The sequence below is a fragment of the Neolamprologus multifasciatus genome, chromosome 19 (genome assembly GCF_963576455.1).
Source record: "Neolamprologus multifasciatus chromosome 19, fNeoMul1.2, whole genome shotgun sequence".
Classification (NCBI taxonomy): domain Eukaryota; kingdom Metazoa; phylum Chordata; class Actinopteri; order Cichliformes; family Cichlidae; genus Neolamprologus; species Neolamprologus multifasciatus.
Genome location: NC_140457.1, coordinates 3,812,150 through 3,836,484, shown reverse-complemented (window position 1 = coordinate 3,836,484; position 24,335 = coordinate 3,812,150). Strand labels below are relative to the sequence as shown.

Sequence of the window (24,335 nt, the reverse complement as noted above, 5' to 3'; positions counted from 1 at the left end):
ATGAAACTTAAATATATTTGTGCCAAAAAACAAACAAACAAAAAATATGTGGCTGAAATTATCAGGACCACAGCATCCCCCCGGTTAATTTAGTCCGATTACAGTTTCCTTTATGTGGCTATCACTCTAAATATTTGTCAAATTTATCAATTGATACCAAAGACAATTTAAAAAATGTATTTTCTTAAGTCACAATAACACTGGGACTTCCAAAATTGCCTCATTTAGCATCAAAACATACAAAAACCAACAGTTAAGATTACTAAACACTTTAATTTTCCAAGACTAAGATTTTTTTCCCCCATCCATCAGACAAACATCTCACAAAGAAACAATAAATAACAGATACAAACAGATACAGGGTACAGGAAGGAACAAATAAAATCAAATCTATAAGAAAATAATGGCACAAAGACCAGATACATCTTACAAACACTGACCGAAGAGCTAAGTGGAGCCAGAGATCGATGAGAACTATGGCCAGTAATGTTGCAGTGGCAGCAATTGTGGCTCCACAGTGCGTTACATGGTTGTTGCAACAGGAACACAAAGTATTTGAGAGATTATCCTATTGATCAGTGAGATGTGAATAACTTTGGCTCTAAAATCATCTGATCAAATGATTGTGTTGCTAACGTATTCCCTAACGTCTAATAGTGAACATTAATGCGTCTGAACGGACCCGAGAGTGGATCACAGATTTCCATCGAGCAGATTATCCACGCTTTAGTGTTAGCGGGCAGATTAATACCCCATACTGTTTACTGGCCCACAAACGTGTATGATGCAGTGGAAGAAACGTGAATATTTGGACGATTTTAATTATGTTCTCAATGCTTATCAGTTACTAGGATAATCTACCAAAGCCTTTACGTGTTCCTTTGTTAATACATTCAACAACTGTTCTTCCACATGTTAGTCAACTTCCATGGAGGTCAGCGCCAAATATTTATAGCCAACACAAGTTTGTTCTACAGAAGCTTATGACTGATTTGGGACATAAAAGGAAAGTAGATAATCTAACATTTGCAGCACACTGAGAACACATGTCATCATATGTTTTCATCTTAAATATTGTGTGTTTTCAAACTGAATTCTTCTGGCATTCTGGTTGCAGGACATTGATTCGATCAGTGAGCACAGACTCATAAATAAATCACTCTCAGTCACTGTGTGGATTGATGTGCAATAAACCAACAAGCCTCTATTTATTCAGCATTTAGCTTAGAGCGAATATCAAGCTGCAGACTATAGAACACTGTCAAACACACTGCCGGCTGCATTATTCATCACATCTTATTGGGGTGTTTTTTATTTTTACATTACAGACAAACAAGCTTTTAAATCTCTGTTTAAGTATTTGTGGGTTTTTGCTACATGTTCAGGGGAGGTTTGAAACCAAAGAAACGGAAATAAAAACTTTAAAACCTCCACTTTCTTTTTGCAAAGAGTCCTACTGTACACAGCAGCTTTGCCCGTTGGCATCTTTGGAGCGCAGACACAGTTTAGGCTTGTAGTTCTCCAGGTAATGCAGCTGCTTGGCATTTAAAGCTCCACGGCGCTTCCTGGCAAAATGGAGGAGACGTTAGGCTCAGTTTACGAAATACAACGCAAGAAAAGGAGGAGCAGCAGAATCAAAGCTTACTGTCTTATTAGGTGCACCGCATCCTCGTATTCCATCCCACATTCAATTAGCGCCAGAGCCACCAACACGGGCGCTCTGAGGACAAACAAGAGGAAGCCTTAGTTAAACTTTAACCCCTGTATGTGACTGGTGGTAGAATATAACAGGTGACTCAGTTGCATTTGTTGGGGGTGATATTTTCCTAGTTTAATCATTTGCCTCCAAAAGAATTCAACTCAATAACTTTTAAGAGTGAAGTGTGAGCACAGTGGCTGCTGTCTGTTTAATAAGGCTTAGAAGTAGGAAAGATGAAGCAGACACACACTAACCAAACAAAACCTGAAGAGTAAACACAGCTGAAAACACGCACAACACATTGTGCTGTATATAAAATTATTGTGTACTAAACATCAGAATAAATCACGTGTCAGCTTCATACTGACCGTCCCAATCCAGCTACACAGTGCACAGCCACACAGGAGCCAGGCTCGTCTCGAAACTTTGTCTGCAGAAGGCTCAGCCAATCATCGACCACCTGGTCTGGGGGGGCGGATCCATCATCAAATGGCCAATCCTGAAAAAGAGTAAAGCATTAACTTGAGCTCAGTTTTACTGCAGACCAGTCAGCGTTCATAGGTTTTTAAAATACCTCTAAATTATTTTAGTGCCCATCCTTAATGCACGAGACGTTTCTATAATTATAGTGTATGTGAGGATAATGTGCTGTGTGAATGCAGTGAATTCAGTACTTTGCTGAAAACCAAGCTGCTTTAGCGACTAAAATGACCAAGTGTTTTTTTTTGTATTGGATTCATTTACACACAAATGATTTTTCTCTTAAAAAAATAATTTGTGTGTAAATATTCTATTTAAATTGTTTATCATTATTTATTACAGATATTCCAAAATGCTATGCTATTAGTTATGTGTTTTAAAAACATTCTGAAACTGTGTTCAGCACAAGACTAAGTATTTGGGTAACTGAACTGCAAACATTGTACAAATATACCTGAAATCATCAGGTATGTCTTATAACATATTGATTTTCTTGTGCTTTAAAGACCCAGCTAAGAATGAGCTTTGCAAACCAGCTAAAGCTGTAAACTCTGTGATGTAAGACTAAAGTAAACTAACATAAACAAGGTCTGAAAAGTGAAGCCAAGGTAGAAGAGCCTAACACTTGCATTCTTTGTTGTATGGCCAGAAGGGGGCAGTAGATGTTGGAGAATTAAAAAAAAAAGACTTCAGACTGAACTCACTGACACCTCAATAAAAACCTTCCTGATGAGTTTATGCCCTCGGTCACACATTTTACATCATACTGAACAGAACATTATACCAACTTAGGAAACTAATATTTTTTAAAGCTGTTGAGCACGGCTACATCCATCTTTGCACAATCTGCAGTTTGTACGTCTGCTCTGGCTGCTTAGGTGTCAAAGAACAGGTTCTTCAGGATATCTTCCAATACTGGTCTAGCCACATTTCCCCAGAAAACATCAGGATGTAGTGATGAGAAGTGGGGCATTATAATAAAATCAAAGTCTATAATATTAAAATATACATATAAACACACCTTTCCATAACTCTCTTCACACCAGTACATGTGAAAAACCATGAAAAGCTGTAGAAAAATAGACTGAAAAACTCGTAATCTGCTGGGATAGCCTCCAACTCAACCATGACCTGAACCAGATAAGAGGGAGAACAGATTCACGGATGCACGGAAAATATCACAGCAGGACAGTGAAATGCATAACTCAGTCACCTGAAGGTTAATTTTCTTCTTTAGCTCATTAATCCTTTAACTACCCTGCAGATCATGTTCTTACTCCTCCCTTTGTGGGTGGCGTTCACTGTTCAGCCCACTCTATTGTTTGATTTAGGTTCTGTGTGTTTTTAGACTTTGGTACTGGAAGCTGGCGTAATCCTTTAATGACAGCGGCTGCATTAAACTTAACGTGTGACTCTCTCTTCACAAATTGCCCTTGTCATTATTTACAGCCGCCTAAGTACTGTTTGCTACGCATCACCTACCAGAACCTGGATGCCTTCTTGTTCCACCGGTGTCTTGTCATACGTGGCAGCGCACACTCGCACTAAGGTGTTTACTCCGAATGCTTTCAGATCCTACACATCAAATCACACATTTTAACACAACACCATGCTTCTGTGTCTTCCAAAGGAGAAAGCGTGCAGAGATCTTAAACACGTGTTACCTCTATAAACCTTCCGAGTTGTGCATTGGTGGGATTGTGCGTGATGAGGAATCTCAGACAGTCATAGGAGATCTCCACTGGAGCCGGCCGGTTCATTTTTATACCCAGAGAAGCTTATTAATAAAGAATAAAAGTCTGGAAAGTACTGTGCTTCAAAGAGTGGAGTAACAGAGTCTGAGGAAAAACTCTTCTGTTAAAAAACAAAATGCAAACAAACAAACAAAATCTTCCCACTTAAAGAAAAACAATTGTGTTTTTTAGTGAACGTTACTAAATCAATCTCACGAAAATACAAAATTTTGGTCGAGAAATAGAAAAACAAATTGCCTTGGCAATAAAGTAAAAGTAAAATTGGCTTGGCAAGAGTTAAACTCTGGCGGATTGAATCAAGACTGAAAAAGATCAGATCTCTCCTCCTTTTCTTTCAACTCTATTAGCCCATTCAGAGAAGACTCGTACAAATCACAGCAGAAGAAGAAGAGGAGGAGAGGAAAAGCTGGAAAGAAGAAGAGCAGAGAGGAAACTCCCAGGCTGAAACCAATGCTTGCCCCTCTCTCCGAGACAGCTCACAGACTGCAGAGTGGCTCTTCTTCATAAGGGTTGAACGGGATGGCAGTAGGGACCTGTGAGGACAGGAAGGGTCGGCCACTTTAGGTCACTTTAAAACAAAAAAGCTTTGCTGTGATTTTTTATTTACTGGTAAACTTTAAATGTAATTCTCATCTAAATAAGATGCTTATATATATATATATATATATATATATATATTCTGCTTTACTGTGATGAAATGGTTTTTAAAGTCTCTATAAATTCAAGTTTTTATGTGTCTACTAGTGAATTTTCTGTGATTTCAGGACTTTTGAGATAAACAGAGATGTTAAATGGCCTGTATTTGTATAACGCTTTACTAGTCCCTAAGGACCCCGAAGCGCTTTACACAACCAGTCATCCACACACTGGTGATGGCAAGCTACATTGTAGCCACAGCCACCCTGGGGCGCACTGACAGACTGCCAGACACTGGTGCCACCGGGCCCTCTGACCACCACCAGTACCACCAGTACCCAAGGACACAACGACCGAGACTGTCCAAGCCGGGGCTCGAACCGGCAACCTTCCGATTACAAGGCAAACTCCCAACTCTTGAGCCACAATCGCCCCATTTTGAAACAAACAGATGTTAATCTCTGCAGTGCAATCCCAGACATGTTACTGCAAATACTGAACTGCCAGCTGATGGAACGCGTCCATATCGCTCATTGAAGGAATTTGCGACTGTTATCTGAATCAGTCTGAAACAACACACTGATTGGATTCCTACATCAGCTGATGGGACTGTGGCTGTGGTAAACGGTTGTGGATAGTTAGCTTGACTGTCCTGTTCACATTTTACTGGACATGCAGCTGAACACTTAAAGAGTCGTTTCAGCTCCACTGCCACACAGACGCATACAGACAATCTTTACCACCTCATCATTTATAGTTAAGCTCCTTATTGTAACACAAACAGGTTATTGTTAGGGAACGGCTGTGTGCAGACAGGAATAGGACCCAAAGTGCAGACTCCGGAGACAAAACTTAAACTCAAAACCGCTTTAATCTTAAACTCAAATATAACATAACTGGAAATATCCATATAAACTTACACCGGAGGACTGAAAAAACACACAGCTATATAAACGGTAGATCGCGACAATGACAAACTGAAACACAGGGCTTAAATACATAGAGGGAGCAATCAGGGAATGGACAACAGGAGGGAAACACAGCTGGGGCAAATCAGAACTGACGAGACAAGGAAGCGTAAACTGAACACACTGAGATAAGACAGAGACCTTCAAAGTAAAACAGGAAACACATAACACAGACTGAACAAAAGACACAGACTCACATGCAGGCACTACAACAGAGGGAACAGAAATGTGGGACCAGGACAGACACAGACACCGACTGGACACGGGGATATAGCAGACAGGGGAGACAGCAACTAAGGATTACACAGAGACAAACCGTAAGACATGACTCTAACGAAAACCCAAAGACTAGAAATTATAAATAATATAATAAACTCAAAAACCCTGGGTCAACGACCCAGGCATCCTAACAGTTATTCGTTGTATCCTGTTAAACTGAGCCCCTGTTTGAGTGACATTTTTTTACCTTTCTGAACTGTTTTACTGTGTGATAATTATGTATTTTATTGACATTGAGCCAAGTTATTTTTCATGCTCTGGCTGCATAACAGCTTTTAAAAAAAAAAATTGGGACATCGAGTTCAGGAAGTGATTGCGTATGAATTTATGCTGTGCATGCAGCCGATTCCCTTTCACCTTCAGGAGAAACTTACTGGTTTGAAAAAATTAGCATTCCTTAAATCATGGTTAGTAGTCATTTTTATAAAGAATTTGCATGACGATCTTCACCACAGTGGACTCTAAGTCTGAAGTGAAGACTTTAAGCTTTAATATGGCACGATTAACAAAAGTACAAAAATGGAGCCATGGGTGCCAGGCTGTAGAAGTAAAGCTTTTGCTGCTGTAGAGATAACACATCAAGGACTAGACTTTATCCTCAAAGTTTCAAATGAAGGCACCGCCTGCCTTTATCACTCACCTGTGTGCGTGAATGGCAGTGAGTGTGCCTAGCTGACGTCTCCTTTTCACTTGTCCACAATAAGCAGCAGGTGCTGGGCTTGGCAAAACTCCCCTCCAAGCCTCGCAAACGCCATACATGTGCAGCCTGAGAGCGAGACATGAAGAAGAGATGAAGTCATGAGACCAGAGTGCACAACATTTTCACCCTTTGTCCTCCTGGAACCATTTAATGGTTTATAAAAGTGAACACAAAAAACACAGGGCTCATAAAAGAATAAAGTGATACATAGACTCATCCCTACTAAAACCCAGCAAAGATACGAGACAGAGGAGCAACTGAAAAAGAACAAAGAGAGAACACACAACCATGCAAACACTAGAGTGAAATCTGGTCGGTCTTGAGTGTTTTTACAGTTTGGTATTTCCTTATCAAGACATTCGTGCTGTGTTTTACAAGCAGGTGGATAAACCCCGAGCCCACTGAGTTGACGTAGCATCTCCTATTCAGCTTGGTTATGTTTTGAACTTTTTGCAAATTCTATTCCAGTATATCTGAGTATTTAACTACCAAATATAGTAAAATATATCAATTTATTTGTGTGAAAACCTTAGAGAATTTAGTTGTGCCCGTGTAGAGAAAAGTCTAGAACTAAGACACTTTTGGGAGTTTTCTTTCAACCTCATAAAAGTACAGAAAAGAAATGTAGCTTTCTTTTCTATTTAGAAGGCTGGGAAAGAAAATACAGGATATTTATCCTTCATATGATCAAGCAGACTGATAGGTGAACTGCCACTGTGAATACTGAAGGATTATAGGCAGAGATAGTCTTAGCATAGTCATAACAAGCTTAATGACATGAATAAAGCTTATTGACTACCTAATAAAGCTACCTGTGCATGATAGCTGATATCTGGATAATAGTTTGGGATGACAAATAATCTGGGGTAGAGTTCTTGGTTTGTGTAGCTTTGCAAACCAAAACCACATCTCCTTGAGAGCTGTCCTAAATTGCATTGCATACTTGACATGAAATCTCACTGGTGTAGCTGTCTTGATCTGACCTTCCTACCTGACCCAAAAATCTCATGGTACATCTGTGTTACTCTTACAGAGAACAAATGATTCAGCCTGTAAAACCGCAAACCTAAAACACAGACTGTATCTAATATTAGCCTAACCACGTTGTTTATTCTGTTTACCTCTGTCAGAGATCATTCTGACATTCAAATCAGAGATACCAGCACATGAACAGAGACAAACAGGTTACCAGCTGGATGCGCTAATCTCCCGTCCTTACCTTCTCCAAGCTGCCCACATAATGTTTCTCGCCGGCCCTAAACTGATCCCAGATGTAATTTATCTGGAAATATGGTCACCCGAGTCCAACACGAACTGCAGCGTGGTGATATACTCACCGTGATGAGAGCTGAGGAGATGGTTCATTGAGCGGACACAGGAAAATGTGACGGCTCCGGGATGTAGACACACCATTGATGATGATGCTGCTGCTGTTTTTCTGGGTCCTGGCTGACTAACGGCCCGTTAGCTTAGTGCTAACCTGCAGCGAATAAGAAGAAAACACGTCGATATTTATCGATGACTTCAGCTGCTGCGTTTTAGCTTATATGTTGATATTCCAATAACCAAACGCAACATGACTTTAAAAAAACGAAAAATAAACCGGGAAGCATGACACTTAACTAGGCTAATCACTTAAATACCTGTACGAGAGCATCCATGTTTAACATTAATCTACTCGGCAGTTACAGTTAAATTACCGAGAAGCCAGCTGGCTTTGTTGTTTTGTTTTTTTAAGGCACATATAGAGCGATTATGACACACGCAAATTAAGAGAAAATGTCAGCATATTATTTACAAACTGTCTTACTGGACTAAACAACAGCACCTTCTGTCATTAAATGCTCCGCAAGACAGGTCAGTTAGAAAGCAGGTCAACAAGCAGAATAAAGAGCAGGCTAACACTTCCAGGCTAAAACGCTCACCGGCTTTCGATAACAGCGAGTACAGTGACCTTGCTAACACACGACACATTAGCCGGACAATAGCGACGGCTATAGCGTAGATTTGAAACGCACAGCGTGAACAAAAGCACTTACAAAACGAAGCAGTTTCACAAAATATCCAGAAGCTTCTAATAATGGACGAGAGTCTGCGAGGGAGACATGTTGAAAAAAACCGTCAAGTTAGCAACGGAGGACATGATGACTACCGGTCACCGTCTTTCCAAAATAAAACCGCTGAAGACCTATGTTCCGGTTTAAGTTAGCCTGTTTAAAAAAATGAAAAGAAAGACCATTAGTCGCAAGCTCAATGACACTATGTTGTTTTATATGAGTATTGCTTAATTTAATGATAATGACTCACTCAAAACTGAACAGCACCTGCTGTGTTTAAATAAATGTTCTCATTTCCAATTTGAAATGTGATGTATCTGATGTATCTTGAAATTTAGAAATAGTAAGTCAAAAATTTGAAAGAACTCAAAATTTCAACTTCCCTCGCTCTGCAATTTTTTATTAATTTATTTAATTGTTAGAAACAAGTTTCCATTTTCTCATCCTCCTTTACCCTGATGTTATGGTTTGGATATCTATCCATAAGAAACACAACCTCAATTACATTAGAGACCATTAATTACAGACCATTATAATGGCTAACTGGTTTGATTTTATTTGACGACTTGCTCTTTTTGCATATTTAATTTAAGTTTCCTCCTGTGCAGAGTTAGCTCATGGCTCAGATGAACAAATTGTAGCTTTAATATCCCACATAACCAAATGTAGATTCTTCAGTATGTTTTCTTATGCTTATCATCCACAAAGGGATGATCAAGTATTACAGACTACATCTACCCACTGATACAAAAAAGTTTAAAAGCCAAAGGATAAGTGAATGTTTTTGTTTTGGTGTTTTGTTTTTTTGGTGTATTTTGTCACATAGGCCATCAACAGTCACCTTAAGTCTATTGTAGGGGGAAGACTAGGGATGTAGCTAGCAATTATTTTAGTAAACGATGAATCTATAGATTATTCCATCAATTCACTGAGTAATCCAATAAGAAATAATTTTGTCTTATTAATGAGCAATCATAAACATTCAAAGGAGAAAAAACACAGGTCTTTCAAAATAAACTGCTCGTTGTTTTCCATTTTAGAAATTGCAATGTTTTCACGTTTAACTACATATAACATCTGTCAAAAAAAACACAAAAAACAACTAAACCCCTTTGATTGTATGTACATGTCATATTAAATTAGATTTTTTTTTTTTAAAAGAAAACATTTTCATGTATAAATAATCTCAAGTACAGTCAAAAGTCACAAATAAAATAAGATATATATGCAAACTAAACTGCACAGAAATGCACCTTTACTCTGTGTTCTTGGAAGGCTTTCTGGCTTTAATAGGAAGCAAGTGCTGCTGAAAACAGATGCTATGTTAGTGTAGATATTAATAATAATTCAGTGTCCAACCTAACAACCATCAGGTCAGTGAACCACAGTTTAATAGCCCATTTATATTTTTATTGGCTTGTGGAAAAAAACTTATTTCTATATTTTTAAATATTAATCGATTTTAATTAACACAATATTTGATATTATTTCACTTACAGTGTTAAAAACCTTAAAAAAGCCTTGAAATTAATAAGGTCTAGTGCACCCAATGCCCCCCTTTATACTCACCCCTGTTTGCTGCAGGTATCGCTTCCATATAAACCAGGACGGCTACTGTCAGCATTCAGCACGCTGTATGAATAACATTTCATCTGCATATTTTAATACAACTTCTGGACTCTTACTGCAGATTTTGACTGTGTAAAGCAAACGGAGCAGCGGTGGATGGAGCAGCTACAGAGTTTGCTTTTGGTCGTGTCAGTTTGTTGATCAGGTGCTTTGACATAGGACTCCACTAGCTTTTTCCCAGTAAAGGTTTTAATGGTGATCACAGGAACAGCTGCTGTTTTTTTCACTCTACCTGAGCTCACCGTCTCAGTAACAGCTCCGCCTCTTTGCTCTTCGCGGTGTGTAAACAGACTCCAGCTCCACGTTAAATTGTGCCAGCGTCATCATTTCTACTGCTGTTGTGTTATCAGTGTGTGTGACCTCAATATGGTCAGACTTATAATAAATACGTTTCTATTGCAGGTCTGTTTTTAGTGGGTGTGCGTGGGAATGTGGGGGAAGATGCTACAATAATACAGAGAGAATTTCAACAATCAGATGACCCTTCTGAGCAAGTACTTCACCATCGTCATCATCATTGTCATATGTCCCTTTCTAGAGATTTTGACTCCTTAGGGTATGTCTATGGTCTCCAATAGATGCTGAAAAGTTGCTGTAAATCACCATTCTCCATATCTGCGGGGCATCTACCCCCAACAGTCAGATGACTTAACAGTGGGATTATAAAACTGAAACAGATGATTTTTGTTCTTAGGACGATGGTTGGATAACAGACTCACATTCGCCAAGAAAACTGAAGGTAAAAAGTGGATTTTTGTTCAGAATTAATCCTGCTTTTCTTCTGTTAGTGATACTGTATGCATGCATGCTTCTCCCTCCCTCCATCCATACTTTTCCGTTCACATTCCACTGTGTTTCATCACAACTGACACCTTTCTACCTCAACATTGTGTCAAAACAATACATAACAAATTTTAACTTGGTTCAGGTAAATTGGTGCTTTATATTGTAAGGCTAAAAACCAGATCACAGAGCAATCAAACGTCCCCATTTGGCGATGCTGAGAAGGAAGACCTTTCTAAGAAGAAATGACCTTCAGTAGAACCATGCTCAGGGAGGGGCAGCCATCTGCCTCAACTGATTGGGTGGTCAGGAGAAAGAAAGAAGGAAAAAGTTAATGGCAGGTAGGCTATGAACACAACGAGGACAAAACCCAACCGACAGAGTGATGGCATGCAGTAGTAGCATATAAATACATCAGGAAGCCGATCCCGCAGCCCCAGGGTTGGTTCAGACTCACCTGATCAGCCCTAATTATAAGCTTAGAAAGTCTGAAGGCTCTGCCTTTTAGAAAGTAAGCCAGTAGTCTCAGAACAAAATGCTCTATTAAGATATTTTTGTACTATGTGGTCTTTGACAAATGATAGGGCTTGAGTGTTTAAGACTGTGTATGTATGGACTTAAATTCACGTCTGGATTTAACTGGAATACAGTTCATTATAATACACGAGTGTTACCATGATCTTACTGTGAATTCTTCCTACATGATCCAGAGTTGAGCAGCCAAACTTGCCAAACAGGTAAATTTGGCAGGTCTCAGGTCTCTGAGGGTTCTTATCCGTATTATGAAATCATTGTTGCATGACAATCACTGACAATAGGCTAAAATTACCCAGCCTTAGCATGTCTGCACTTGTAACACCTTACAAAAGCGTCCATGCATCCAGCTGACATGGGGCAAAAGGCAGGGTACACCGTGGACAGATCACCAATCTGACACTGGGCTAACACTTAGAAACAAACGAGCATTCACATCTATGGCCAGTTCAGAATAGCCCAATAACTTAACCCCAAGCAGGCCTTCGGACTATGGGAGGAAGCTGGACTGCACGTTGAAAAACCCCAGACTGGATTCAAACCTGGGACCTCCTTGCTGTGAAGCATTGGTGCCACCTCACCCCCCTTTGCATCGAAACATCACATTATTTTAATTTCACAACAACAACATCAAATTTATATGATTTTATGCCACCTATGCCAGCGGTCCCCAACCCCCGGGCCTCGGACCGGTACCGGTCCGTGAGTCGTTTGGTACCGGGCCGCGAGAGTTGAGGCTCAGGTGTGAAATGTATAGTTTTCAGGGTTTTTATCGGTTTTCAGCGTTATTTTGTTATCGTTTTTATCGTTTACTCGGTTTTCCTGGGTCTTTTCACGTGTTATGAATAAATCTTCTTTTTTTCGGTACCAGTACTAGTTTTATTTTGTTGTATTTATCCGCGACACCTTAAAGGCCGGTCCGTGAAAATATTGTCGGGCATAAACCGGTCCCTGGCGCAAAAAAGGGACCGGTTTATGGTCCTGGGGACCATAAACCGGTCCCCAGGACCTGGGGACCTCTGACCTATGCTATCATGAAGCCTTCCACCTATCAACTGGCCTACAGAAAACCAGTATTCAGACAAAACCATAAATAAACATGTGATCATGCACACAGGTTTTTTGTGTTTTTTTTTACTTTTAAAATAACTTATTAGAGAAAAAAATATTTTTTAACTTCCTCTGTTTAAAAAAAAAAAAATCCATTTTTTTTCCAAATCTAAACGTCCTGCTATTCGTTTTGTATGCAGGTTATTTCATATAAAATCAGTCAAATTGGAAAAAGGTTTCGACTCGAGCCCCTCAGAATCGATTTCACTCTGGTAATCTCAGCATAAGTAATACAATATACTATATTTACCTACACAGGGTTGCACTAAAATTTGGCACCTTTTTCAAGAAGCGTACCTTTTCCAGCATTTTCCAGCCCTCACAATGTCTTAAATAAAGAGGATATCCACATGGCAATTTCAAGGCTGAAAAACACATTTTTGTTCTGTTCTGAGAAAATTTCTTTTACCCTTAGTCCAAATCTTTGTTTGGTTTGTTCAACATGGAGAAAACCTGCAGTGAATATGGGTTCCCGGCACTGTTGCTTGTAATCTGATTACAGAGGCAGGCAGAAAATGCAAACTGTTTTTAAGTTTTTATCTTCTATTAAGCACACTGAGTTTGCATGTAATGCAACGTGCTATAGGAATGAAATTACAAATGCCCGTGTCACACCAGAAATGTAAGGAGCTTGGAAAGAAAAGCGTCTGGACTTCTTTAAGTTTCTTGAAGACATTTCACCTCTCATCCGAGAAGCTTCGTCAGTCCTAAGAGTAATTGTTGGAGAGTCTCATATTTAAGCCCTATGGGAGAGTCTTTCCACCAATTCAAGAAACTTAAAGAAGTCCAGACGCTTTTCTTTCCAAGCTAAGATTAAAATGACCTGGATGACTGAGAACCTTCACAGAGAGACCGAACAGAAAGTTAACACTTATTAAAACCACACTGGAGGATGGGACGGGCAAAAAGCAGGCTTTTCCTGTACTGTAAACTGTTTTGATTAGCCACCTATCGCACATGGTTACACAAACTTGAAAGGTTTATCCAGATCAAAGATCCAGGCTGTCAGCGCACATTTCTGTTAATCTACAGTGTGTCACGATCATTAAACAGGTTGAGATAAACTGCTGCAATCTGCTCTCAACCCTGTTTGATATACTATGATTCTGCTGAGCTGTTTGCCATCTGAGGATATTTGCATTAGTTTCCACAAGCTGTCCGCAGTCAGGGTGTGGCGTTTTCTCTAGTTACTCTCTTCAACCCCCAAACACACACACACAAACACACACACCCCCACACAGGCTTTCTGTTTGACATAGCTGGATGTTCTGTCTTCCTTCTCAATGAAGAATTTGTGTCTGTTGCTTTACTTATTTATAACGTGTTAGGTTACATGTTTTCTAGGGAGTGGAGTCTACACAGCCGATGTTCATGTGTGTGTCTGTCCTTCATGACGTCGCAGCAGCTGAATCTGGTTTGGCAGGCGTTCTGAGGAAAGAATGAGTAGACACAGGCAGCAGGGGAGAGAAAGGGAGAAGAGCTGAAAGTAGCTTTTCCCTTCAGTGCTTAGTCTTCGCCTGCTGGTGTCGGCACACGGCGTGTTTAAGTGGCGTTTCACTTCCAAGTAAGTTCCTTTCTGTTTGGTTTTCAATAATTTTACTGTATCCTAAAGTCAGGAGTGAGCAGTAAACATGGAAACTGTATGCAGGAGTCTGTCATTTTTCCTCCAGGCCAAGCTAAAGTATGTTTTTGTTCTTTTTAAAAGTAATGCAAAAGGTGAACACGAGTTGTTTATATGCTAGAAAAATAGGGAAACTCATTTAAAATAATAACCAGCTATGGAACAAACATTTCCTTGTTATGACTAAGTGTTAGAATATGAGGGAAAAAAAACGGTGGTCAACTCTAGGTTCATCAAAAAGACCGAGGCGTGGTGGAGCGGGGTTCACATTACAGTAAAAACTTTCCATGTAGCGATGATACATAAAGTTTCTATTAAAGTGCCTCCTTTATGTCTTTTAGGTTTTCTCTTTGCTTTAGTCTCTTACATGACTGTAACCAAATATATGTCTATGGTGCAAAACACTGCTGAGGATCCTGGGATGGCTCGTTTGTATTTCTTTTGGTTCTTTCCTGCATCACTAACAAACTGTCAGAATGAACGCCACCAATGATCAGCTGCTTCTCAGTCCACTACTGTTAAACTGTACAAGCTATGAGCAAAGCACGTCCACAGTGGCTTTAGTAGAAAACACTACTGATTGCTTTTATTAAATGATAATTGTCCAGCAAAAATTGGGAAATCCCTTTAAGTTTAGTCTTAGCACAGCTACGGCTAACATTACAGGCTGTTTGCTTCTGTCCTCCTCTGTGCTCATATAAACTTAAATACAGCTGAAATCCCATCAAAGCTGTTCTTCTGTTGTCCACCAGCACAACAGGTCCCAAAAAGTACTTTCAAACCGTTCTTCACTTCCGCACAGCTAAAATACTGATATCAGTGATTTTGTATAACAAAAATGGTTATACAATTTTTAAATACAATTTTTTTTTTACAATTGTTAAATAAATTGTGTCATTTTAGCTACAATTAAATGTGAAATGATCGTTTTGGAGAAAAAAAGAAGCAACAGAATTTTATAAAAAGTTTAAAAAGTTTTCACTCTAGGAATGAAATTTGGCTGCTCTACATGTCGTAAACCTACTGGACCCTCAAAAAGTCAGAGCAATGGTTCAGCTAATAATGGCTGTGTTGGTCTTGCTAGAGCCTGTGGACAGCTTTGCGGATTGTCACCTACATGTTATAACTGATTAATGCCACCAGGGGGCAGCGTCACAAACAGCTGCACGTCAGCTGCTCTCTTATGCTGTGGTTGATCGCTCAGCTAACTGTGCAGACCACAGAAATAATAACATACAAGTAGCTCAAGTGGAAAATTTCCACTGAAGAACTGTTTGTGCTTTTCGTGCTGTTTTTCCCACCATTTCCTGTTTCTTTGCTGCTCTGAACATCTGCATTCCCTGCATTCCCACGCACGCCACTCCCATCCACCAGGAGTAAACCGTTGGTGTCAAAGTGGCTGAACTGGAAGTTTGGGTGAAGGTGTCTTAGTGGCATTTTACCTGTCAAAGGTTTGATTGTAAGCAGTGTTGAGCAAAATAATGGCCATAGCTGAGTTCATGGTCTCAGTTGGGTCACCGTTTTGCTTGTCAGAGGTCGACCGTAATATACACTCCCAATGACAATACGATCTACACATGCATTGTATTATCGGCCTTTTTGCTGCTTAGTTTGAATCTTAAATACTTTTTGCCCCGTTTCTACAAAGATTTAACAGTTTCTTTATTTTTAAAACAATATTTAATTTGTCTTAAAAAAAAAAGGAAATTCATCCTGGAATACTGCCTTCAATTCAAAAATACTGACCCCAACATAAACATAAAATGAGCCTATAAATGAACCTTATAGAGACAATTTAACACTGACAGTTATTTAAAAGGGAAAGAAGCATTGAATAATAATTCCCTGAATCTTTGTATTTGTACATAATTGGCAATTTTCCAGTGTCCTTTATTTTCCAGTTTCCAGTCCAAGCAGCTATCTAAGCCACATGCTGATTGAAGGCACAGTCTCTGAACAATAAGACCCCCTGCTGAAACCTACAGTATGCTATTTAGCCTCTGCTGCAGGAGTTAATCTGGAGTTTAAAGTGTTAACAGAGAAAACTCCTCCAAACTGAGCCGATGCTCTTTCGTAAATTCCAAATATTTAAGTCTTTTCTAAACACTGACTGACCTTCTACTGCGCCAGAAACCACAGAGGCCTGTGCGTGTTACAGAAACCATATGGATTTTATTTCCATCTTTCTTCCACTGTTGTAGAGGGAAGTCTACAACAGTCTAAACGACTGCAGTACTTTGAAAGTTCATCCTTTTCTCTTTGAAAGAATACACCCACACCTTCCATTTAAGCTTCTTCTCCTATATTTCTGCATTTAACTTTTGCCTGAAGCACATAAAAATATAAGCAGAAATGTAGCAAAAGGCATCAAAAGCATGTTTTTGTCTTTGCAAGCTTTGGAAACTCTGAGAGTTCAGAAAACTTCCCTTTGATTGCACACTACACAGTGTTGAGAAACCATAACCTCGTAGATAAGCATGCATGTCATTAGGGTGTTCACTGATAAATGTCATTCAGCAGCAGCAAACATGCAGACAGTCGATACTGACAGATAACCTGTGAGCACATAGGATCCATAAAAGACTCTCTAGGTGTTAAAAATCACACAGACATACAGTCATGTTGTGCTCAGATTATATGTGTACATATTTAAGAAACACCTTCAGTTATTTACAGCGTCATATTTCTATTCTTGGACCGTAGTAGAGTAACTTTGGAGGATTCGTTGCTCAAAATAAGTCTTATTCGGCTTATCCCAAGCCTTAAGGCAGCCTCTGAATTTATCCTCTATCTGAAACAAGCCATTTCATCTGCCTTTAAGGTTTTAATGCCAGAGCAGTGTGTCTGTGCTGATCGCTTTGGGTATATCCACTGCCACTGACATCATACAGAGTCAAACTGAGAAGAGCGTGAGTCTTTTTCTAATATGAGAAGCTCAAATGTCTATAATAAAAAAGCATTAGCACAATAACTCTAATACAATTCAAGATTTTCACAAGCTTCCCTGCACATTTGTGTGTGATGCTTTGTTTTGTCCTTAAGAAAGATGTAATAATCCATTTTGCAAGAAAGAAATGTGTTGGTTGCATTTCAGGAGGTAGAGCAGGTCAAAGATTTACTGGATGGTTAGTGGTTTGATCCCTCGCTCCTCCAGTCTGCATGCAAAACGTCCTTGGGCAAGATACAAACCCCAAGTCGCTCTCTGATGCATCGATCGGAATTTGAATGTGTGAATGTTAGCTAGAAAGCAAACAAAAAAATGCTTTTGTGAATGAGGCATGTTATATAAATCACTATGAGTGCTCCATTTACAATTTGTAAGGTAAAAAGTGGTTAGATGCTCAAACCAGCTCAAAAACATTGCTGAAGGACATGTGACCATATTGCTTTAACACTTGCTTCTATCAGCTGCATGCATTCAGAATCACATACTTGTTCTAATACTAGAACTAGAGCTGGGCGATATAAGATTTTTTCATATCACGATATGTTTTTTTATTTTATTTCTGGCGATAACGATATATATCACGATATAAGCCAAATAACTATATTTGTAGGATTTAAATGTGCCGTTGCTCACAAGAAAAATGTGAAATAGTCAGCAGCTTGTTTTGATTTAAATATTTATTTCCCATAATAAGTTCAACAGGGTAGATGTACTTAAGGAACATGAGACTTTTTCAGATAAATAAAGGCAAATATTGCAAACTACACAAAAGGCAGCCGCTAAAGCGTTTAAGTTTCAAAATAGAACAAACAAAACAGACTAAATTGTCAATTTCACTTAGAAACAAAATATTAATTCTAAAAATAAATCTTAGTTTGTTTTACAGAAGAACAGACAAAATTGACTAACTTTTGTCAGTATCAAATAAACTGAGAACTAAAAGGAAATTCTCGATCTCTCCTTGTTGTATAGCTGAGCTTTTCAAACAGTTTTAACAGTTACTTTAGTCTGACAAAAGCTGAATGACGAATTAGCGCTTCCAGTCAGAAAGCGATTTATTGTGTTTCCAGACTTGCTTTCGGCACAATTTACAGTGCGCTACTCTGTTTATTGTCAGACTTGAAATAGCTGAAATACCTTCACACTACGGAACTTCTGTGGCTCTTCCGGTCGACAATCTCTCCGGCATTGGAACCATCATCTGTTTTCTCTTCGGTAACCTTCGGTCACGCTCTCGGTTGATTTTTCTCTAGTCGGCACACTCATTTCCTCCATTACCCGGGCGACACGGCGGCTGGCGGCTTCCCAAACAAATACACATGCGCGCCTTGGCACTTGTGCTGCACGTAACAAGTCAGGTGACGTGACGCTGCGGCTGTGATTGGTTCGGCTCTGCGCTACTTAATTTGGATTGGCTGTTCTTTTTTTTTTAAGAGGCCAAGAGAGCCGAGGCCTATCCAATAGTTTGATTTTTCTATCGAGAAAAAGTTATTTCGCAATACATATCGTTATCGTTCTATCGCCCAGCTCTAACTAGAACCAATAAAACTGGAGCACTTGTCAGCTTCAAAAGGCACCAATATGACAAACGCCATTATGAGATAAAGAGCGTTAGCCACTTGTGCAGGCACCCATCTGTCAACCAAGGGAACCACGCCCACAACAATACATGACTTTAAGCCTTGTATACACTGTAAATGGGTGCGTTAAACAAAAGTTAATCTCCTGTAGATTTGTTATGAAAAGGAAAAAATGAGCTGGTCTTAAGTGTGCTTGTTTCTGCTCTAAATTTGGGTTTTTAAACTAAGTCCACAGGGCCTGACTTGTTTCTGGGGCTGGTTTTTGGCACGTTTGTCCAGATTTAATGCTTCAATCTCAGAGGATGTCAGCTGTCACAGCTAATTTAAACTAACATAAAATTGTGGTGGTCACATTTTTCTACATGTAGACAAATGCAAACAAACGGTAGTTTTGTTTTATTCATCATTTTATGGCCCTTATTTCATCTTATTTTAACTGTTTACATTTTGTTACAGTTACTGAAGCATGCAGTTTCATTAGTGAGGATCCAGATAAGATGAATAAGCCTAAATAATGATTTATTGGGCATTAAAGGGATGCAGCAGTTGTACTGCTGTGCAAACCTACAGTGTTTCTAAATGTGTACTCTTTCCTGTTTGGCTGATAGAATGAATTCATGCAAGCCCAGACATGTATTTATGTGACCCACATTGCAGCTGATCCTTAACGATAGCAAGCTAAATCTAAGGGAAGGTAACTTGTATTTTTGTTTTTCTTCACAGGGCATTTATCTCCAAGGCCAGTCCAGCAGCGACAGCGATGAACTGGTCAGGATTGGAGAATCTGCTGAGCGGAGTCAATAAGTACTCCACGGCGTTCGGGCGGATTTGGCTGTCCATGGTGTTCGTGTTCCGGGTGTTGGTGTTCGTGGTGGCAGCTCAGAGGGTGTGGGGTGACGAAAACAAAGACTTTGTGTGTAACACCCGACAGGTAAGGCTGTCACTAGCCCCACCTTCCAATGTTTTTCACGACAGGGAGAAATAAGAGTTGAGAATGTGACAGCACCGGTTCATAAGCCCTTCAGGGAAATCTGGTCCACTGACTTTCCACATTTACACTCAATATAGAGACGCTTTTAAAACTGGAAAGTTAACCTGCCCGAGTCACTTCAGAGGTGGTGATGGTGGTTGTGGTCTTGGTTTGAAAGAATCTGCTTTACAGTCCAAAGCATAGATAAATGAAAAGAAAATGGGCTGAAAATTAATGTCAGCTGTCCTCAAAAGTTGAATTTGTGTTGGTTAATGATGCAGAAACTATCACCAACCAGCGGTTGATTAAAGAAAAAGATTCAGCTACCAAATTACTTACACATACAGTGCCTTTAGATGGTCTAATTGGGTCGTTTTGGATTATAATAAAGCCTCAGTGAAGAAATTTAACTGAAAACAAAGATGTTAGCTCAGAACAGCTTCACTCCTTCTCAGGTTTGATTCACCAAGTCTTCCACGTACAAGGTTGTTTTCCACCTGTCAAAGCATCCTGATGTTCAGCCAAAGCGCTTCTGAAACCGTCGTAGCCAACATATATCAAAGTGGCAGAACATGTCTGTGAGTCATGGCCCCACCTTACCATCATATGAGACGTTAAGGTCACACAGCTGTTTCGTCTTCGGGACAAACATACGCTGACATGCTCTTGCATATCGGGAGCACATCCAGGGTTAATTACCCCGTCGCCTGAATGGACTGAAGAAACCTTCCTCATTTTCAGACGGCCTCTCTGCTCTTCATCCAAGTTTAATGAAATGTAAAATATATTAAGCATCATCATAAATCTAATGAAGCCTCTATTTCACCTCTACACTGACCTTGTATTTGACCTTCTCGGTAGCAGGAAATCTGTAATCCTGCATATTTTTTAAAGGATACAAAATTTTATTTAAATATATTATCCCATAAGTTGAACTTTTAAGTCTTTCATAATGCTGTTAAAGCACTATGACTCAGTGAATGCAGCTAACTTTTTCTAACAAAGGTAACTGCAAAAGACGAAATTCCCTCTTAGACACAATATGTTGGCAGGCTGGGATCTGCATAAATTCGGTGCAGCTGTCTGATATAATGTTTCAGTCTTCTCTATACAGAACTTTTTATTCTAAATTTGAAACTGTTATATAACGAAGAACGCTGAAACTTTGTCATATGAACTAAAAGATGAAAAATTGCCCAGCAGTGACTTCGGTCTGTCAGTGCAGCTTTACCTCTGCAGTCTCGTGTTGTGAGCGCTCTGTTTTGCATGTAGTCTTTATGTCATTTGACTGTGTTGCTCTGTGTGTGATGTGCAGCACGACACAGTCGAACACTGCGATATCACATCGAGACAACACGGTCGAACCGAACATCAGGAAGAAACTAACGAAGTCATCGTAAAAAAGTTCAGTCGACACGAACGGCGGTCGTGAACAAAACAAATGTAACTTCATAAATATGACTCACATCATTTTCATACTGTTAATCCATCTCGTGTGTTCCAAGAATCACCGGACGCCACTAATGTAGTGATTTGATCCTTCCCTGTCAGAGTACAGGTGCGCCGAAAAATGCCACCAATAGGACGCGTTTATGAACCTTCACCTCGTGGTCTGTTGATCCTTACTGTTCACACTAATGCACGAGCATCACAGCCACCGAACGTGACCACAAAACGATTATTGATGACTTTTCCACACATCATAAAGGCAAACCTTCCTTTGCTCACTGTTCCTATTAAAACAGGAGCAGTTTTGCAGCTTTTGTGCGCTACGATTTATTCGTCTTCCATTTAATCAGTGGGATCTTCTCCTCTCACGATCAATACGGACCTACCCAGCATTTCTAATGCATGCCTTAAACCTCGACTGAATGTTAATTCAGTTGTGCACTTAGGTGAAAGCCTCTGCAGCCACTCGTTTATTTGAGCTTTTCCTTTAGTTTGTCACGTATTTACCAAATTAGATTGTAAGACTGAATTAGTGTTGGTGTTACATTAAAAGCATATTGTGTACAACATATTATAATTATAGGATATCTTCTCAAATAAATAAAAGCAAGCAAAAAGTAAAGAAAAGCAAAATACTTCATGTCTCACTAACCTGGTTCTTTTTGTATCTTTTGTCTTAAACTTTTATATTTATGGTCTAAAAGCAGAAACTGGTTTCAAAGCATCGTCAGTTCTTAGCGTCATATAGAGGCATTAAAACCTTCTGCATCAGCTTCTCATTCTGACACCACAACAGTCCCTCTGTTTGTATTTATCATCATATGACATCTGCATTAGCTGTACTCTAAAATAAAAATACAGCCACTTGTCATGAACTGGCTGTGTGGAGGCAGATGAGGACCCAAACGCAAAACTCACGGAGACAGGAACTGAACTCAAAATCACTGCTTTATTGCAGGCCTTAACACGAAACAGAACTAAACTGGGAATACTAACAGAAAACCGAGGGAACACAGAAAGACACACAGGTTCGGGGAGGAGACGTTGACGACGCAACGCTGAACTGAAGGAGACATGCACATAAATACACAGAGGGTTAACGAGGGAAGTGGGAGCACACGGGGAACACAGCTGACACAGATAATCGTAACGAGACAGGGCAGGAGTGAACACAACACTGACGGGAGACTGTCAAAGTAAAACAGGAAGTACACAGAGGTTCAGACAGGAGGAGAGAGCACGGACATAACGGGCTGGGGAAAACATTAAATGAAACACAAGGAGGGGAAACGAGGGCTCACAGATACACAGAGGGGCGCACAGGGGGTAATCAAATAAGGAACATCTTTAACAGAACCTAGGAACCACGGCATAAGGAACAAAATACAAAAATACAAGAAAACTGAGAATGCTGGGCCAACATGGCCCAGGACCATGACACCACTTTCTTTTCTCCAAGTTTCTCTTTAATGCAAAAATCCTTTGCTCTTGCTGATTTTCTGCATCTGAGACGTGAGACGAGCAACGTAAGCGAGTTACGACCCCGACTTTGTTTTGCAGCCCGGCTGTACCAACGTCTGCTACGACCACATCTTCCCCATCTCCCACATCCGCCTGTGGGCGCTGCAGCTCATCTTTGTCACCTGCCCGTCTCTGATGGTGATGGCTCACGTGAAGCTCCGTGAAGGAAAGGACAAGAAATACGTCGAGCTGCACCAGGGCTCGCACCTCTACGCCAACCCTGGCAAGAAGAGAGGAGGCCTATGGTGGACGTATCTGCTGAGTTTGATCTTCAAAGCTGGATTTGACTCAGCTTTTCTCTATATCTTGTTTCGGTTATATGATGGATACGACCTGCCCAGGTAACGCTGGTTACTTACTGTTATTAAAATGAACCAGTGTTGTTCTGAACTCGTTAAAACCTGCTGTACTCTTTTCTGTCAGGTTGTCCAAGTGTCAGCTGTCGCCGTGCCCCAACACCGTTGACTGCTTTATCAGCCGTCCGACGGAAAAAAAGATCTTCATGCTCTTCATGGTCATCTCCAGCGCGGTTTGCATCCTCATGTGTATCCTCGAAATGATTTACCTCATCGGCAAGCGCATCATGAAGATATTAAAGATCCGACGTGAGAACGAGAGGCTCGTCTTCGCTGAGCAGCACGAGCTCACTACCATTGCTCCGCCCCGCTCTCAGTGCAGAAGCAGGAGAGATCCGACACTGACCGACAGCGAGCTGGAGTTAAGCAAGAGGAAGGATGCTAAAACTACAGTACTCTAGCATTCTGCACGCTGCAATCATGGCTCGCCAACAGGAACAGAAAGTACCCAATAAGACTACTGAAACTGATCAAAAAGGGTTGTTCCTGTGGATTATGATCCTCTCATCCAGCTGCATATGAAACGTTCATGATGTCAGCTGGGTTAAAGAAATGGCACCTAGAGCTGCTGACCGGAAAACACTGCTGAAGAAGAGGACTGTCAGCGGTCCGACATCGCATTTTTTCACCGTTTATGTCACAAAGATGCGAGGACAAACATTCAGGTTATTCCGTATCGACAAGATAAATTCAATGGAATTTAATTTTAGGTTATTGATTTAAGAATCTGCAGCAAACGACTATTTAATTAAGTGTCTCACATTGTAAATATTGCAGATTACAACACTTGCTATCTAAACCTGCACAACAGAAAAGGCTGTTTGGCTGCTTCGGACACTTAAGATGTGTCACAGGATGTGAAATGAGTTTGAGATTCCTGCTTTACACTAAGATACGCCCCGGCTTGTTCTGCTCTGAGGTCTACGGTGCATTTAATGCACAGTTTTTGTAGTAAAACTGCAACCCTGACAAATATCTAACAATTTTGTATACAATTTTAAAGATTAAAATAATATTCAATGAAATGTGTGTTAATTATAGACACGTCTATTCTTGTGCTTTAATAAGGCCACCGTAATGTCACGGGGCAGCCATGGAGGCAGGAGGTTTGTCCCCAGTTAAAAACATCAGGTGTGGTTTTTATTTCTGACTTTTCTGATACTTAAACAGGAAAATATGTCAAATGTAAACAAAGCTGTTGATTTACTGATCGATCTACACTCCCACCATCATCTATGGTCTCATCTATGCCCCAAAAATTA

At 40.0% G+C, this 24,335-nt stretch overlaps 2 protein-coding genes across 4 annotated transcripts; one reads left to right on the top strand and one right to left on the bottom strand.

Annotated features, from left to right (window-relative positions):
* Positions 1–253: 253 nt before the first annotated feature.
* LOC146495732 (protein tyrosine phosphatase type IVA 2-like) lies at positions 254–8,687 on the bottom strand. 3 transcript variants are annotated; one of them, XM_085143925.1, is made up of 8 exons: positions 8,556–8,687; positions 7,854–7,996; positions 6,457–6,582; positions 3,844–4,466; positions 3,662–3,754; positions 2,068–2,198; positions 1,646–1,720; positions 254–1,565 (listed from the first exon to the last, which is right to left on the bottom strand). In XM_085143925.1, the coding sequence occupies exons 4-8, from the start codon at positions 3,937–3,939 to the stop codon at positions 1,454–1,456; spliced, it is 507 nt and encodes a 168-aa protein (XP_085000051.1). In that variant the 5' UTR covers positions 3,940–4,466; positions 6,457–6,582; positions 7,854–7,996; positions 8,556–8,687; the 3' UTR covers positions 254–1,453. The 3 variants fall into 3 exon arrangements, with proteins under 3 accessions (XP_085000051.1, XP_085000052.1, XP_085000053.1); XM_085143926.1 differs by lacking the exon at positions 8,556–8,687 and adding an exon at positions 8,345–8,446; XM_085143927.1 differs by lacking the exon at positions 8,556–8,687 and adding an exon at positions 8,160–8,289.
* Positions 8,688–13,840: 5,153 nt separating this feature from the next.
* On the top strand, positions 13,841–23,873 carry LOC146495731 (gap junction beta-4 protein-like). The gene is made up of 4 exons (XM_085143168.1): positions 13,841–14,193; positions 19,501–19,708; positions 22,757–23,058; positions 23,141–23,873. Exons 2-4 carry the CDS (start codon positions 19,538–19,540, stop codon positions 23,472–23,474), a joined length of 807 nt encoding a protein of 268 aa, XP_084999294.1. The 5' UTR covers positions 13,841–14,193; positions 19,501–19,537; the 3' UTR covers positions 23,475–23,873.
* Positions 23,874–24,335: the final 462 nt, after the last annotated feature.

Excerpts from the sequence above, each read along its gene's own strand:
- LOC146495731 (XM_085143168.1), top strand. The coding sequence starts at position 19,538 with ATGAACTGGTCAGGATTGGAGAATCTGCTGAGCGGAGTCAATAAGTAC. Across the intron at positions 19,709-22,756 it reads TTGTGTGTAACACCCGACAG|CCCGGCTGTACCAACGTCTG; the intron begins GTAAGGCTGTCA and ends TTTGTTTTGCAG. Across the intron at positions 23,059-23,140 it reads GATGGATACGACCTGCCCAG|GTTGTCCAAGTGTCAGCTGT; the intron begins GTAACGCTGGTT and ends CTTTTCTGTCAG.
- LOC146495732 (XM_085143925.1), bottom strand. The coding sequence starts at position 3,939 with ATGAACCGGCCGGCTCCAGTGGAGATCTCCTATGACTGTCTGAGATTC. Across the intron at positions 2,199-3,661 it reads AAGAAGGCATCCAGGTTCTG|GATTGGCCATTTGATGATGG; the intron begins GTAGGTGATGCG and ends ACTCTTTTTCAG. Across the intron at positions 1,566-1,645 it reads GCGGTGCACCTAATAAGACA|GAAGCGCCGTGGAGCTTTAA; the intron begins GTAAGCTTTGAT and ends CCATTTTGCCAG.